Raw genomic sequence first — 15,268 nt, 5'->3', positions numbered from 1 at the left:
TTTTCTTTCTTTTGTTGTTCTCAGTTTATTTGGCAAATTATTCTCCACTTTTTTTTTTGCAGTCTTTTTTTTTTTTTACTTTCTCTTCTCATTTATGTACAATAATAAAAATAAATCTTTCTCTTCAAGGTTTTACATTCGACATTTACAAGTGCAATGTGTAACATGTCCATCTTATAAAGTGCATTTGTACTTTTTATCGTAACCGACTGTTTCACGACACCAACTTAAGAGGACAAAATCAGAGAGAATACAGTAGAAACAAACCCAAAAAAAACATGATTCAAGGACACCGTATCAGGTCTGTGACATCACAGTATCGTTACCCAATAACATCCTCACCTTGAGGGTTTAAAACCGGTGATGCTCCCTCATCCAGACCAGCAATATCAATGCATAAAACAATGTTTTTTTTTCTATGAAGGCCATACTCGGTCCGATAGAAAATTAGCTCTGTAATGGTTTTATTTTTGATTGACAATCTCTGCTTGCCTGAAGTGTTGCCAGGTTGTAGGTTACAGAGGGAAAACGTAGCCTGACGGACGCTGTATAGGCACTCGCCCTGATCCCTGCATTTTAAAAACCCTTGTGTTGATGCTTGTGCTCAGGAGAAACAAAAAAGGAAGGAGAGACTCAAAGGAGAGGTGTAAAAATAGAAGATGAACGTGTGCTTGTGCAAAGAAGATGAGACAAGGAAAAACTTAACAGGGAAAGAGAGAAAAAGGAAGATGAGGACGATGGATGCGTCTACGGAGCAAAGCGAAGGCTTGCTTCTGCGCTCAGGGAAGAAGGGTCAATTTCTACTTCTTTACCTCCCACCACTCCTCTTTTTTCCTTTCCTTTTTTCCTGCTGTTCTTTTTTCTTTTGCTCTTTTTATCTGCTTTCAGGGTAACTATTTTTAGACGGAGTCGACCGACTCGCTTCCTGCAGGCCAAGCATAGCAAAATGTTAGACAAGAGAAAGAGACAGAGGGAGAGGGGGTAAAAAGAGATAGAGGAGATGAAGGTGTGGAGTATTGCAAAAGATGGAGGGAATGAGCAAGAGGGGTGAAAACCATGCGGAAAAGTGACAGGAAGACTGAGGAGAGAGGGAACGGGAACAAAAAGACGGGGCACGTATGAAACAGCAAAGAGGACAGGAGGGAGATGTCTGAGAGAATGGAGAGGAAAAAGAGGGGGTGTAGATAAAAGGATGATGAGGGGGAGGAAGGAGCGAGGGGGACACTTGTGAAAGGAGGACGGTGGAGAGAGGGGGATGTCTTTGAAACGACCTGCTCCCTTAGACACGACTCAGACAAAATGACGTCACTGGAAACCTGACTCTGTGACGTACAACGCAGCCACGCACAGTCTCCCTCCCTGACTTTCTCCCTGTCGTTCAGCGCACGTCTTTTTTATGCTGAAACTGTTCAGATTACCGCAATTTAAGTCAAGAAGACGTTTGACAGAGACACTGATATCATCTCTGATGTTGCTGCTGCTGCAACTCTGACGTTACAGGAGGAAATACAGAGTTTGGATTGTTGGAATTGGTCTGTTTGCTCAGTGTAGTGATCAATAACATCAAGGTCAAGTACTTTTAAATAACAGCCTTTTTCTTCTTTCTTTACCCTGCTGCTCATGAGTTGCTGTTTTTGACCATGTTGAGCTTTTTTGTAGTTGTTTACAGATTTACTGACTCCACAATGAGAATCAACCCTCTAATACACAAGAAAAACAAAAAATTAAGACACTATAAAGTCAAAAAATATGGCACTTTTTCAGCATATCCGACACACAACTTCTTTTTTTCCCCAAAGAAACTTTTGACATTTGTTTATAGGAAGAACACAGAAGAAGAGGAAGAAAACACACACACACACACACGTACGTACGCACACACTCACAACAAACTCATGCTCACAGCAGCGACCATGTCTTGTAACTCATGCCCTGATGAACATTACAAAAATATACATTTCTGTACAGCATTGCATAATAAAAATAACACACACTCACTTGTACAATAGGTCTTTTTCTTTTTTTTTTAAATTGAGTTATAGTCCTGTATAGCGGCTGACAAAACCATTCTGCGTGTGTTTGTGTTTACAGTGAGAGTTGGTTGAGTTATGGTTCATTACAATTGGCTATGATCCCGGGGGGAGAACACACATAAACACACACACACACACACACACATACACGTTGACAGACACTCACACACACACAGTGAGTGGTCGCTCCACTCCTGCCCCAGGAATGGTTGACTGAGTAGTGGTATATTCACAGATGAGTGTTATTAATTGTTAAAACAATCACTAGATGGACATGCCAGATGGGACCATCAGAGACGGTGTTTAAAATACAGCTGTGTGATGCCGCCGGAGTTAACGCTGACTTCAGATCAGCTGTTCGGTCGCTCCAGTTCCAGCTGAGCGATGCTGGATTTAACATTTCAGTCACTCGTGAAACAGCTGATTTGTGGTTTCACTTTGGGGCTCATGATTCCCTCCAGACTTGGATCAAATAGAGTTTGTTTTACTCTGGAAAAATGCCAGATAGTTGACATTTCACTGCCAAAGGACAAAAAACGCCCACCGAAACATATTACCAAAATGTCCAAAAACGTACCCAACATTTATCTTAAAGTTTGTCCATGGCAGGTGTTGAAACGAAGGCTAGAGGTCAAACAATTTTCTCAACCCACAGAGGAATATATTATCCACTTATAGACATTTACTCCACCTTAAAGGCAATTTCATACCCAAAAGGTTCCAGCGAGATATTCATTTAGTCTGTGGTTCTAGATGCTTGGCAACCTAACTACTAACATGCTAGCAGCCAGCAACATGCTAGCACTAGTTGGTCACAATAACTCCCTGAGCTTCTTTTTATTTTCTCTGTACTTCTCTTACCCCGAAATTTTGTTTGCAAAATCAAAACAAAAAAATAGCGAGCTAGCTAACTGTCAGTTTATACTCCGACAGAGGAGAGTTAAATAAAAGTGTATAATCCAGCACAGCTATTAAGACACCATACTTTGTCTCTGTCAGATTCTCCAGCTCTCTGACAGCACTGTCAGATCAGCATACCAAAAAATTTGAACTGATTTACTTTGCTTCTATGTATGTAAGTCCATTTCTGTGTTTGGGGAAAAAAAAGATTGTTAACTATTTATCATGAGAAACCTTCCAAAAACCTCCAAATAATAACTCGCTATCTCAAAATAATGACCAATTTTCTCAAAATAATGACTTAAATTATCTTGGGATACTACCTCATTATTTTGGGATACAACCTCGTTATTTTGAGATAGTAACTCATTTTCTTGGGATATCAAATCATTATTTTGAGATACTACCTCATTATTTTGAGATACCAACTTATCTTAGGATGTCAAGTCATTAATTTGAGAAACTATCTCATTATTTTGAGATACCACCTCATTATCTTGGGATTTCAAGTTATTATTTGGGGATACTACCTCATTATTTTGAGAAACTACGTCATTATTTTGAAGAAACCACCTCATTATTTTGAGAAACTACGTCATTATTTTGAAGAAACCACCTCATTATTTTGAGATACTAACTTATCTTGAGATATCAAGTCATTATTTTACAACAAAGCCTCACTATTATGAGAAACTACCTTATTTTGAGATACTACCTCATTATTATGAGAAACTACCACATTATCTTGGGATACGTCCTCATTATGAGATACTAACTCATTATCTTGAGATAGTACCTCATTATTTTTGGGATACTACCTCATTATACCACATTGTCTTTGGAATACTTCCTCATTATTTTGAGATGCTAACTTTGACAAACTACCACATTATGTTGGGATACTTCCTCATTATTATGAGATACTACCTCATTATCTTGGGGTATGACCATATTATTTTGACATACTACTCATTTTGAAGAAGTACCTCATTATTTTGAGATACTACCTCTTTATCTTGGTATATCAAGTCATTATTTTGGGATACTACCTCACTTTTTGAGAAACTACCTTATTATTTCAAGATACTACCTCATTATTTTTAAATTCTAACACACTGTTTTGAGAAACTACCACATTATCTTGGGATGCTTCCTCATTATTATGAGATACTAACTCATTATCTTGGGCTACTAACTCATGATTTTGAGATATTACCTCATTATATTGAGATATGACCACTTGATTTTGGGATACTAACTAATGATCTTGGGATATCAAGTCACTATTTTGGGATACTACCTCATTATTTTTGAGAAACCAAGTCATTATTTCAAGAAACTTTCTCATCATTATGACAGGATACTTTCTTCATCAAAGTGGCACAAATGAGCTTCCATACCAGTGAGCAAATCCACTGATCGCACCAATCCCACTGAAATAACTGATGACACTGAGAAATGTTTGCCATTTAAAGAGTTTTTCAGACTGAGAGTCAAAACAGTTTCAAACATTAGAAAGCTGGCAACTTCCCATGACATTTGTCCTCGTGATATGCTGTAAACCGCAGCCATCTGTCCCAAAACAGAGGCTAAAACAAACCACCAAAACTAATTTCTGTTTAATCCAAGTCTGGTTCATGATCCTAATTGAATCTGAGTTTAATTCATTTTTAACAAAGAGGTAAAACAGAGGCACAGCTTGAAAGCTACATCCGGTGTGTCAGCATCAGCCAAGCTAGTGCAGATTCTCCATGAATGTTACATTTAGGCTGTCAGATGTAACCTGTGCGTCCCATCTAGCATCTCCAAACACAGGTGACTAAGCAAGTCTCACACATCGTTGTGCGTACAGGAGAACTGTGTGCCAATAGGATCTGCATCACATTCCTATGTGAAATGGATTTAATTATCTCTCTGGGATCGATTAGTTTGGTGAGTCGCATCTCTCCCCCTACACACACACACACACACACACACAGTGCTGCAGTTCACCAAGCTTGCCAAAAGTACCAAACTCCATCCATCTCATGCTTCCAGCTTCAGAGTAATTTAAAGTATTTCACTTAATAATTGATGCAAGTGTTTCACCGTACGGCAGTTCCATCGATGCAGTGATTGAGCAAAAAGAGAGACGGAGAGAGGGAGGTGGTCAGTTTGTTTAACAGCCGTGACCTTCACACAGTCGTCTGACATTCGTGAAACGACCACAAACATGAAAATAAAGCTAATTTTAGAGAGACGGAGAAAACAGCATTGCAAGATCTCCGTCTGCAACACAGCATCTATAAATGGAAATAGAGCATTAGCTTCATATTTAGGTTTGTCCTACTTCCATGATCCACTCCTGCTGAAATGTCTTTATGGAAAACCCCAGCTGGCCCCGGCCATATTCCTCTCACATACAGTACAATGTGCTATTTGTTGCTTTGAAATATTTAGTTTGAGTTATTCTGCAAACCATTCAGAGCCCCACCACCTGTCTCTCTGTCTCTCTTTCTCTCCTTTGTGGCTTTTTGTACACAGCAAAATACAGTTGGACATTATTGCGAAGGAGTTTTTTTTTTTTTTTTTCAGTTCCAATAAGGCCAAAAACAAAAACAAAAACAAAAGACAAACAAAAAAGACACAAGAGATTCTGCCTGTTCAAATAAAGTGGTCGACAGAGTAGTGTAGCCGTTGTTCTGCTAACAACTGCTGCAAAAACAACTGATTGTTTGCTGCTGCCAAGAAACAATAGAAAAGACTTCTACGCTAAGTTTTAATGTACACTATAGAAAATAATCTTAATACCTGCGTCTCCTGAGCGCCATTTTCAAAGTGTTCTTTGCTTGTCGTCTGTCGTCGTGGTTTATTTGGTAGAAAGCGTTTGAATTTGGAAGCGACTCTCTGTCGTTACATGTATGTTTTTATTTCTAGTGTAGAGATGAGTGAGTTTATAGTTGCAGCCCATATAGTTGCAGCCCATACCATTTCCATGAACTCTTTTCCCAAAGCCAGCACACCTCCCACACATGTATATTAGCAGCATGCCAGGAGCTTAGTCATGGTACCTCTCTGTGAGGTTGTGCAGAGGAACACCAGTGAAAACTATCTCCGTAGATCATTTAAATGCAGATAGAGGTTGGCAATAAATCCGCTCCCCTGCTCGTCCTCACTACATCCTCTGTACATTAGGCGCCATTATTACCCAGATGTTATTAACATTAGCTGGATTTAACTTACATGATGCCCTTTCAGTGGGGAATGACTTCATCCTGATTGGGTGCAAGGTGGACGTGACCTGAGGTTACGTTAAAGCGCGTCTCGCCCGGCGTTTCTATTTCACGCCGCGTCACCTCGCCTCTCTCGCTTCTCATTAACCCGCCGAGCCTTCAGAGGAACCCCGGGGCAGAGCTGCGCTGCTTCTTCGAGGCGGGGCATTTGTGTGTGTGTGTGTGTGTGCAGCAACTGCTGACAGGCTGCAAGTAGGGAAGTGAAAATAGAAGGCGTACAGCACAGTCCACAGGAATTTAGACCATCTGATGCTCATGTTTACAGTATTATTATAGATTTCTGTGGCCATATTGTTCAGATAGGCGTTTGCCGTTTCCCCTGCATGTATGATTACTTCCTGACCACGTGACTAAGGGCTCATTTATGCTCAGCATTAGATACGGACACGCACAGAGCCTTCTGTGCAGACTCTGCATTCATTTCGTCTGTGCCGTGCACATTTCTGAAAGCTTACAGATATGGATGAAATGGAGCAGTACCACAGGAGATCATGGAGGCAGTGTAGCACAGTTCAAGAGCGATACAGCCGTGGGAGATGACAAAAACATTTAATGGCGGAGCAGAACAAATCTTTAAATATAGACCCTTTTACTGTTAGTAAATAGTATGTTGTTTTTTGGTGGGCGGGGCTTAGCTGGAGGCAAAACAGTTCTCTGCAGACATTAGCCAGTTCTAGCTAGCAAGTTATGTCAGCTTGTTTTAGACAATGGAGGAAGATGATGCGAGTGGTGCGTTCAGAAATACTCGCTCAGAGTGTTGGAGCGCATACTGGCACAAACTGGACCGTTCGTAAATTCATAGCTCTGTCGGAAAGTACCGTTCAGTTATCCAGAGCACCGCACTCTTGGATTGGCAGAGTGCACTCTGGACACTCTGTCTGGGGAGACGGAGCAGCAGAGCACCAAGTGGAGTAAATTTGTAATTAAATTAAATGTTTGTTAATTCACATAGAATTAGGCTCTCATTTTAGTGTAGAGCATCAGACTGAATTTACGAACGCACCATGTCAGGTCACTCACTCTCCGAGACCACGAGTGTTACTCGAAAAAGTAAACACTGACCAACGGGACCAGACTGGCCGACCCGTATGCTCTCACTCAGTGGACGGATGATGTCACAGGAAGCTTTGTGGTTGATCACTATGCCAATCTTACAAAGGGAATCGACACTTGCACGGTTTCCTCCAGTTCGCTTTGCTATCGAAGCTAACATTAGCTAACCACTAATAAGTTAGCGTTACAGAGAAATCCGATTTTCCTCTTAATACCTCCCCAGTTTCTGATGAGGTGGACATGATAACCCTTAATACACATAACGTTATTCATCTCTACAACAGTAAATGCCTTTTCTGTAACATGCAAGCATTTTTGATGATCACCTTCATCCAGTCCTTTCGTCTTATCGCATTTAACCATAATTGTCTAGCTGTAGCTATAGCTGTTTTTGTTAACGGGCAGTGGCAGCTGATACAATAAAATTTAAGTTTTGAGCCATGACTCCTTCTATTCTGGCTCCCAATAACACAACAAGACGACATATTTATTTATGCATACTATGGAGCCTACAGCCCTGTGGTGGAGAGTCGTGTTTTGCCTCCAGCTAACAAATTGATGTCATCGTGTGTGGCCTTAATAGTTATCGTTTGTTAGCGAAGTTGTGTATTTGTGTTGAATTGTCATTAGGAATGAATACAGTACAAAAATATACTTACAGTAATACTAGGTTTTTTGGTGGGTAGGGGTTGGCTTGCCGAAGGTACCACATGATCTAGGTCTGGCACTGATAGCAGTAATGTGACTGTGGCAACCTGTACAACTTGAATCCACTGTAGCCATCCAAAGCCGTCTCCATGAAAAATGACCCGTTCAGTATGGATTGTGCTCAGCTCTAGCTAATGGATAATCAATCGGGCAATGGAGTTGGAATGCTGTCTCTAAATTTAGAGCCGAAGAGGCGATACGCAGATGTAGATAATCGCCGAGGTCCCGTCTGCCTCTGGAAAACATCAGCTGCTTTCACCTTGCCCGTGTCAGAAGGCGTGCTTTACCGGCACTCATGGGGGCCATACATTGTTTTCCTCATGCATAATTTCTGAGATACAAGAGAGGCCAGAGAACGGCGGAGGGTAGAAAGGATGGGGTCACAGTCGCGCTGTAGGACCTTGAGTGGGTATTTAAGAACAATTTGAGCATGATTGGAGTCATTTTCTGTCGGTGCTTGCTTATTTTACTTCACTGACAAAGGGTTTTCAGTGTCTTGGTGTCAGTGTGGCCTTCATTTTAAATGTCTTTATGTAAATATCTTTAAACAAAGGTGGAAATATTAGCTACTACCTGAAGAATTCAGCAAATTAAAGGCATGAATGTGTAAAATGAAGCCTTACCATCTCAAATTTGACACGTGAGCTGGTGAAAGCTTCTTGTTTGACATTTGCTACTCTTCAAGCACAATATGGGAGTGATTTCAAAATAAAAGCTGCTCTCTGAGTCACAGTGATAGCCTTAATTGGACAAATTCTGTCTTCTCAAGACTGATTCATGCAAATAACCCAGCAGAAATGATTTAAAATACCTTTATCCATCATGTATGTGTGAAAATAATCCATCAGTCAACACTGCATCTGTTGCAAAAAAGCACCAAAACTCCAGTCAAGCCGGAATGGCCCTTTAAAACCCGTCTCACAGTCCCTATCAAGATGGTGTGTAGAGAACAGCGTAGCCTACTTTCCGGCGCTCTCCCCCCCGCAGCAGAGAGCATTCCCAGGGTAGCAGCACTCTGCAGTGGCGCTGTCCTTGGTGCTGAATTCAGCTCTCTCTACTTCACAGTCACGGCGCAGCGGCTGGCTGAGAAACCCGTTTTTTTTTCTCTCCTCCCTCAGACCAGGAGCAGATTTGATTTCATCACACCAAGGACGACACGCGCTGGACTAAATGTGGAAACCCCTCTCTAGGTTTTGCAAACCAGTCGGGGGTTATCTATGTGTTAGGGAGCCTGGTGGACCAGCTTGTGTGTGAGGAGGAATGCTACATGATTAGGAGGAGCACATTTTTTTTATGCCAGCTTCATGCATTGAAATGTGTTACTGCATTTGACAAAATGCAGATTGTGCTGTTGGCATTGGGAAAAGTCAAAACGGGCTTGGCAGACGAGCTATGTTAATGATCACGAACACCATCCAATTTCCAATCTCAGCACATAAGAGTTAATTATTGTTGCACTCTCTGTCTATAAACTCATTAATGACTTAATCTGCATCAGATCAAGGGAACATGGTCGTTAAAATGTGTTTCAAGGGAGGAAATATTCTTGTTTTCCCGTCAGGAGAAGACTGCAAAGATAGCTCGTTGAGAATACTCAAGGTCATTCGTTGTGTATATTTAGCTCATTGTATTTTTATCCACTTAATTTCAAACACATCAGTGAAAACACACACTGTATTTTAAGACTGTTTCACTCCTTCTGATTGCATAACCATGCAGTGCTGCCCAAGCTCGTGTCCTACAGAGATTTTAGGACACTTCCTTCTGAATCCTACTGTCACATATATGCTACTCTGGAGAAGTAGGCCTCACTTCTCGCACCCGGATGGAGGTTAGTTGGAAAAGTCACCCGACACACCCCCTGCCTCTCCTGCCACCATCATGAGGATACCTTAAAAATCAGGTTTTTGCAGTTGGTTTCACGCCACCTCCTTCGCTCTCATGGTTCTCTCCTTTATTAGCTCTATCGGTTTTTTTTTTGACCATGCACTGTCCTGGCTTCTCCCCATTCCCGTGCCACTTTTACCGTGGCCAGCCATGCATTCCCCATCAGCCTACCAGCCCTGATATGAAGAGTAGAGGAAATCTCTTTCCTCGGCTGTAACCTTCAACCTCTCACCTCCAGATTTCCTGTTCCCCGTTTCATCCTCGCCCTCCGACAACCCTGACTCAGCGTCAAGCATCATGCCAGACAGAAACCAACCTTCCCTGCTACACATCACTGGAGGTCCTGGGTCTGAGAGAGAGGTTGGATGGCACGCATCCGCAACAGGCCATCCACAGCGACTTCTGGATGTCCGGGTTTCGGAACGCATAGATGATGGGGTTGATCACAGAGCAGCAGGTAGCCGGGAGGACCGTGGCGTAGGTGTATATTACGGGGTAGCTAGAGTCGGCCACTATGGAGTACATGGCAAACGGCAGCCAGCACGCCCCAAAGGCACACAAGATGGCCGACAGTGTGGAGACGCCTTTGGTGGTGGAGATGGCCACGAACTGGTGCTGCACGGCAATCTGCTGCGCATGGCGGAAGGCGATCTTGCAGATCTGCAGGTAGAGCTGCATCATCAGGGCGAAGACCAGCAGGAAGGTGACGGCGAGCGCCACGGCGTTGTTTTTGGTGACGGGTCGGCAGATGCTGCACGTGGACTCGTCCCTCAGACAGTTCCAGCCGAGCGCCGGCAGCAAGCCGAGCGTTAGGCATGACACCCAGATGAAGACCACCATCACGTAGGTGAAGGTGACTGTCCGCTCAGTGTGGTAGGTCAGGGCGTTGTACAGCGACAGGTAACGGTCCACTGTGATGGCAAGGATGTTGAGGACGGAGGCAGAGAAGGCCGAGATGAGCAGTCCAACCGACAACAGCGTCACAAACTCCACCGAGCTGTCGACCAAGTAAGTGAAGACAAAGTTCAAGATGAGGCCCAAGCCGGCGAGAAGGTCCGCCACCGCCAGCGATCCAATCAAGATGAACATGGGAGCCCGGAGAGTTGGCGTGTAGAACAGCACGGCGATCACCAGAGCGTTCTCACAGGAGATGAGCGTCCCGGTCACGCAAAGTGCGATATCCCAGGGGCTGACTTCCTGGATGGCTACAGCGGTGGTCGCCGGCTGGAGGTCAGGGGTCAGAGTTCGCACGACAGGTTCGGAGGAGGAGTTGGAAGGGTCCTCAGCCAGGCTCCAGGAGGTGGAGGAGTCGAAGGGGTCGAGGGAGGAGGAGGAGTTGAGGCTGCTGCCGCTGCCGCTACTCATGGCTGCTGCGGCCAGGGAGAGAATCATAGCTGGAGAAACGAGAGGAAGAGGGAGGGAGGAAGGAAGGAAGGAGTCAGTAAGTTCAGGAGTGAGAGAAGTTTGTAATGGGGGGAGGAGAGATGGGAAAAAGACAAGAGCGAGATGAAAGGAAATCAGAGATGGGAAAGAGCAGCGAGGAGGGAAGGGGAGGAGAAACGAAGGAGGAAGTTGCAGTCGATAATATGTAAGAGAACGGGGAAATGTTCAGACAAGGGGGATGATAAAATATGCACAACAGAGAGCCAACGGAGGGAGTTGGGAAGGAGGAATGAGGGAGGAGAGAAAGAGAAGATAAAGAAGTATGAGTGGATCAGGGGTTGAGTGGAAAGTGAGGAGGGTAGGAGTTCAGAAAAGGGCAGCGATGAAGTCTCGAAAGACAGGAAAGTTTGAAGATGGACGGAGCAGAGAGGAAGAAGAGGTTGTGGAAAGGGGAAGAAGGAAACAGGACAGGAGACAAGAGTTGAGGACAAAACAAAGGAGGGATGCAGGGAAGAGAAGGACAAGGAGAAGAAGGGGGTGTTAACACCTACCCCCTTTGGATCAAGGGAGCAAAAGAGACACCTTTCACCCGTCCATCCGCCCATTCATTCATCCATTCATGAAAACAACTCTTGACCCCAAGCACGCACGTCACCAGCAGCTCCCACGCACCACGCTGACAGGTAATTAGCAGCAGCCGCACAATAGCAGGTGTGGACACGCACATACACAGGAGGGAAAGAGGGGGAAAGTAATCCGTTACATGACAGAAATAATCCTTCCATTTTGGCTCCAAAGCAACGTGACAGCACGAGCATCCCACACGCACCAAATAAACAATAAATAAACAGCCAGCAAAGCTTCAGTGTGGTGCATCCCTACCTATAGGACGCCAGGTACTGGAGACGGTGTTCAATTTCCTCCCAGTCAAAACCATCATCAACAAATTCTATTTTTAGAGCATCTCTAAAAATGGTGCATGACGTCCTGGGGCACGGCGCGGTGGTAGCTGCTGTCCTATTCACCGGTGGCGTGTATGAGCGCGTGCCCAGACATGCGTGCGTGAGTGCGTGTGCGCCCGCATCTTTTAATTCAGATTCTGATCCACATATGCCGCTGCAGCCGCACGCAGACACGATATAAAAAAAAATCCGGCACAGGCTAATTTTAGCTCAGCCAGTCGAGCTGCCAGCGCGCGCGCTCGCGCCAAAAAGGATGTGGAGCTCCATTCACAAAAAAATCTCTCTCCCCTCTCTCACACACACACACACACACACACACACACCTCCCACCTCAACCTCTCCACACACCCTTCCTCCTTCACCCCCCGCCCCCTTTTTTATTTTTCATCTCTGCTCTTTCATGCTCCCGTGCACGCACGCACACATGCACGCGCGCACACACCGTCAATGACTGCAAACGGCCGGGGAAGGTCACCACCATCCCCACCACCTCCTCCACCTCCACCAAAAGCCCCGCAGCTGAGGGGCTCACATCCCTGCGGTAACGGGAGCTCGTGCAGCTTTCTCAAACCCCGTCACGCGCCCTCACACCGCCGTGAGTGTGTGTTTTAGCCATAGAGAGAACAATAAATACCTGGATCGGTTTCATTCAGCTGCAGCAGTGCAGTCCCTGAGCCAGCGCGAGAGAGGAAGGAGGGAAGGGAGGGAGGGAGGAGGGATGGAGGGGAGACCACGCCACAGAGACAAAAAGAGGAGAGAAAATTACCAGCTCCGTGTCTTCGTCTTCCCCCCTGCAGGAAACCAGGACGCCTCGCGTGTCCTCTCTCCTCCACTTTATGTGTGTATAGGTATATTTTTATGGTCTCTTCTTCCAGGGTTTCCCCCCCTCTCGTTCTCCCCTGTCAGCGGCGCGCGCTATATTCCTCGGTTGGCATGGTTATTAGCCTTCTGTAGGCAGCTCCGTCCTCGCGCTGCACATCCTCGGCCCCTCATTGGACGCGCTTGTCATTCTCCTCGTCTGACGTAAGAAGTCTCCGCTCCTCCAGTCACCGTCATCATGGTCGGTGTGTGAATCACGGAGAGGGAGAATGAATTCATAAATTCACCTTCGGGAGAGGAAACTTAGTTTTATTATTATTTCTATTTATATTTCCAGTATGTCGTTAGTGATGTTATTAGGATTATTTTCAGGTTAAGATAAGGATATGTTACTAAATCTGCTCTCAGCACGTGTATTGAATGGCTGTGCTATAGTGAATGACGACATTTACATAGAACCATTTTAGGGTAAACTCATTTCATTTGTCACTGAAAAATAGTGATGTATGTATTTATATTAAGTTATATCTTAAAAGTTTTGGTATATACTAGGGGTGGGAATCGACGATACAATATTATCACCACACTTGAGTCATGATACAATATTATTGCGATTTAAATATGTTGCAATACTTTTTGAGCTTTACACTGATGATGACTTTACAATGATAATTTATACCTAATATTTATAATTATGACTTTTTGTCTAGTCATTTTATCAACTTTTATTGTATATTACAGAATTGTTTGACTTTAAGATCTATGGATACATTGCTGCGACCTTTTGTTTGTTTTGCATTTTGAATTTCTCCTAGCTATTTAGGATTGGTAGGACTCCATAAGTATAAAAAAACAAAACACTGGCGATGATATTAAAGTCTCAATGTCCTCAAACGGGACAACAATAAAATAAAAGTAAAAATAAAAAAAGTACATACATACATACACTGTGACCACTTTTGTGTTGGGATCAGCTGCAGACTGACTTGGCAGAGATGGCTGCCATCTTGTTTTTACATGGATTAGTGTATTGTGCTCTTACTACCACTAGATGGCACAAAAAGTGTCCACGTACGAGGACAACAGGTCTAAGTTAAGTAGATTGAAGTATAAGGTCAAGTAAACCCAAAATATGACAAATGAGGACGCAGGGTCTCATATAAAAAGTTATATAAAGTTTTGGTATGTACTCTGGGTAGGAATCACTAGAGGATCCATGATATGATATTACCATGATACTTGAGTCATGATACAATATTATTGCGATTTAAAAACCTGTTGCAATATGCTAGCATTAAAATATGTGCAATTTATTACCTTTTTTCAACTGTAAATAATGTCAACAGAAAGCTCTGTTAAATCTAATACGAACATTCCTACCTAGTGGACTGGAAAAGCAATTGATTATATTATTCTAGTAGGCTACCTGAAGTTTAATTTGTATTGTCATATTGATAATTTATATACCAAAAAAACTGATACTTGACACTGTGTGACGATACTGTAGGCTATTGCTTCACAAAAATATTGCGATACTATGCTGTATCCATTTTTTTCCCCCACCCCTAGTATATATATGATGATGAGGGACATGTGGGGAAAGTCATTCCATTTATTTTGAAAGATAAAAAATATTTTTCCCCTTTACAGTAAAAAGTTCAAATTCGACCTGATGCAGACCCTACACCATCACCTACGCACGTTGCCTACATTGTTGTGAGCATTTATACTTGTGTGGTGGTGTGTCTGTGTCACTCTGCAGTTACACCTCCAAAACACTAGTTGTCAGTGGGGTTTCTGTGACGTGCTGTAAAGTTTAGTTGATTCAAAACACACATTAAACACACATTAAACAGACAAAGCACTTGTCTTTATCTGGACATATTTTCCCCACAAATACAACATGCTAATGTTATTAGCACAAGCCTATGGTATTTTCCCTTGTATAAATTAGCCCAGCAGCTAGCAGACTTTTCCTCTACTCATATGAAGCCAGGGACAACAGCAACATTTAAATTAGGCTCCATTACAACTCACAGGTTTAACTAGCAAAACAACTGTCTTATCCTTAACGTATTTTCTAAACAAATACAGCATACTAACATCATTAGCACAAGTCTATGGCATTTTACATTGTATAAATTAACCTAGCAGCTAGCAGACTTTTCCTCTACTCTAACATTATTAGCAAGTTTGCTGGGGGAAGGCATCCTGAAATAAAAACAATTGTCCTTAAAGGAAAGGCTAGACG

At 43.3% G+C, this 15,268-nt stretch overlaps 1 protein-coding gene across 2 annotated transcripts; it reads right to left on the bottom strand.

Moving 5' to 3' along the window:
• Nucleotides 1-13,173, bottom strand: gpr185b (G protein-coupled receptor 185 b). Of its 2 annotated transcripts, none has more exons than XM_033651863.2 (2): nt 12,965-13,173; nt 1-11,247 (listed from the first exon to the last, which is right to left on the bottom strand). In XM_033651863.2, the coding sequence occupies exon 2, from the start codon at nt 11,243-11,245 to the stop codon at nt 10,178-10,180; it is 1,068 nt and encodes a 355-aa protein (XP_033507754.2). In that variant the 5' UTR covers nt 11,246-11,247; nt 12,965-13,173; the 3' UTR covers nt 1-10,177. The 2 variants fall into 2 exon arrangements, with proteins under 2 accessions (XP_033507754.2, XP_033507753.2); XM_033651862.2 differs by lacking the exon at nt 12,965-13,173 and adding an exon at nt 12,119-12,371.
• Nucleotides 13,174-15,268: the final 2,095 nt, after the last annotated feature.

The sequence above is a fragment of the Epinephelus lanceolatus genome, chromosome 22 (assembly GCF_041903045.1).
Source record: "Epinephelus lanceolatus isolate andai-2023 chromosome 22, ASM4190304v1, whole genome shotgun sequence".
NCBI classification, from domain to species: Eukaryota; Metazoa; Chordata; class Actinopteri; order Perciformes; family Serranidae; genus Epinephelus; species Epinephelus lanceolatus.
The sequence above is the reverse complement of the archived record's forward strand: the minus strand, read 5'-3'. Positions and strand labels throughout refer to the sequence as shown.

Excerpts from the sequence above, each read along its gene's own strand:
- gpr185b (XM_033651862.2), bottom strand. The coding sequence starts at position 12,176 with ATGATGGTTTTGACTGGGAGGAAATTGAACACCGTCTCCAGTACCTGG. Across the intron at positions 11,248-12,118 it reads CAGTACCTGGCGTCCTATAG|CTATGATTCTCTCCCTGGCC; the intron begins GTAGGGATGCAC and ends TCGTTTCTCCAG.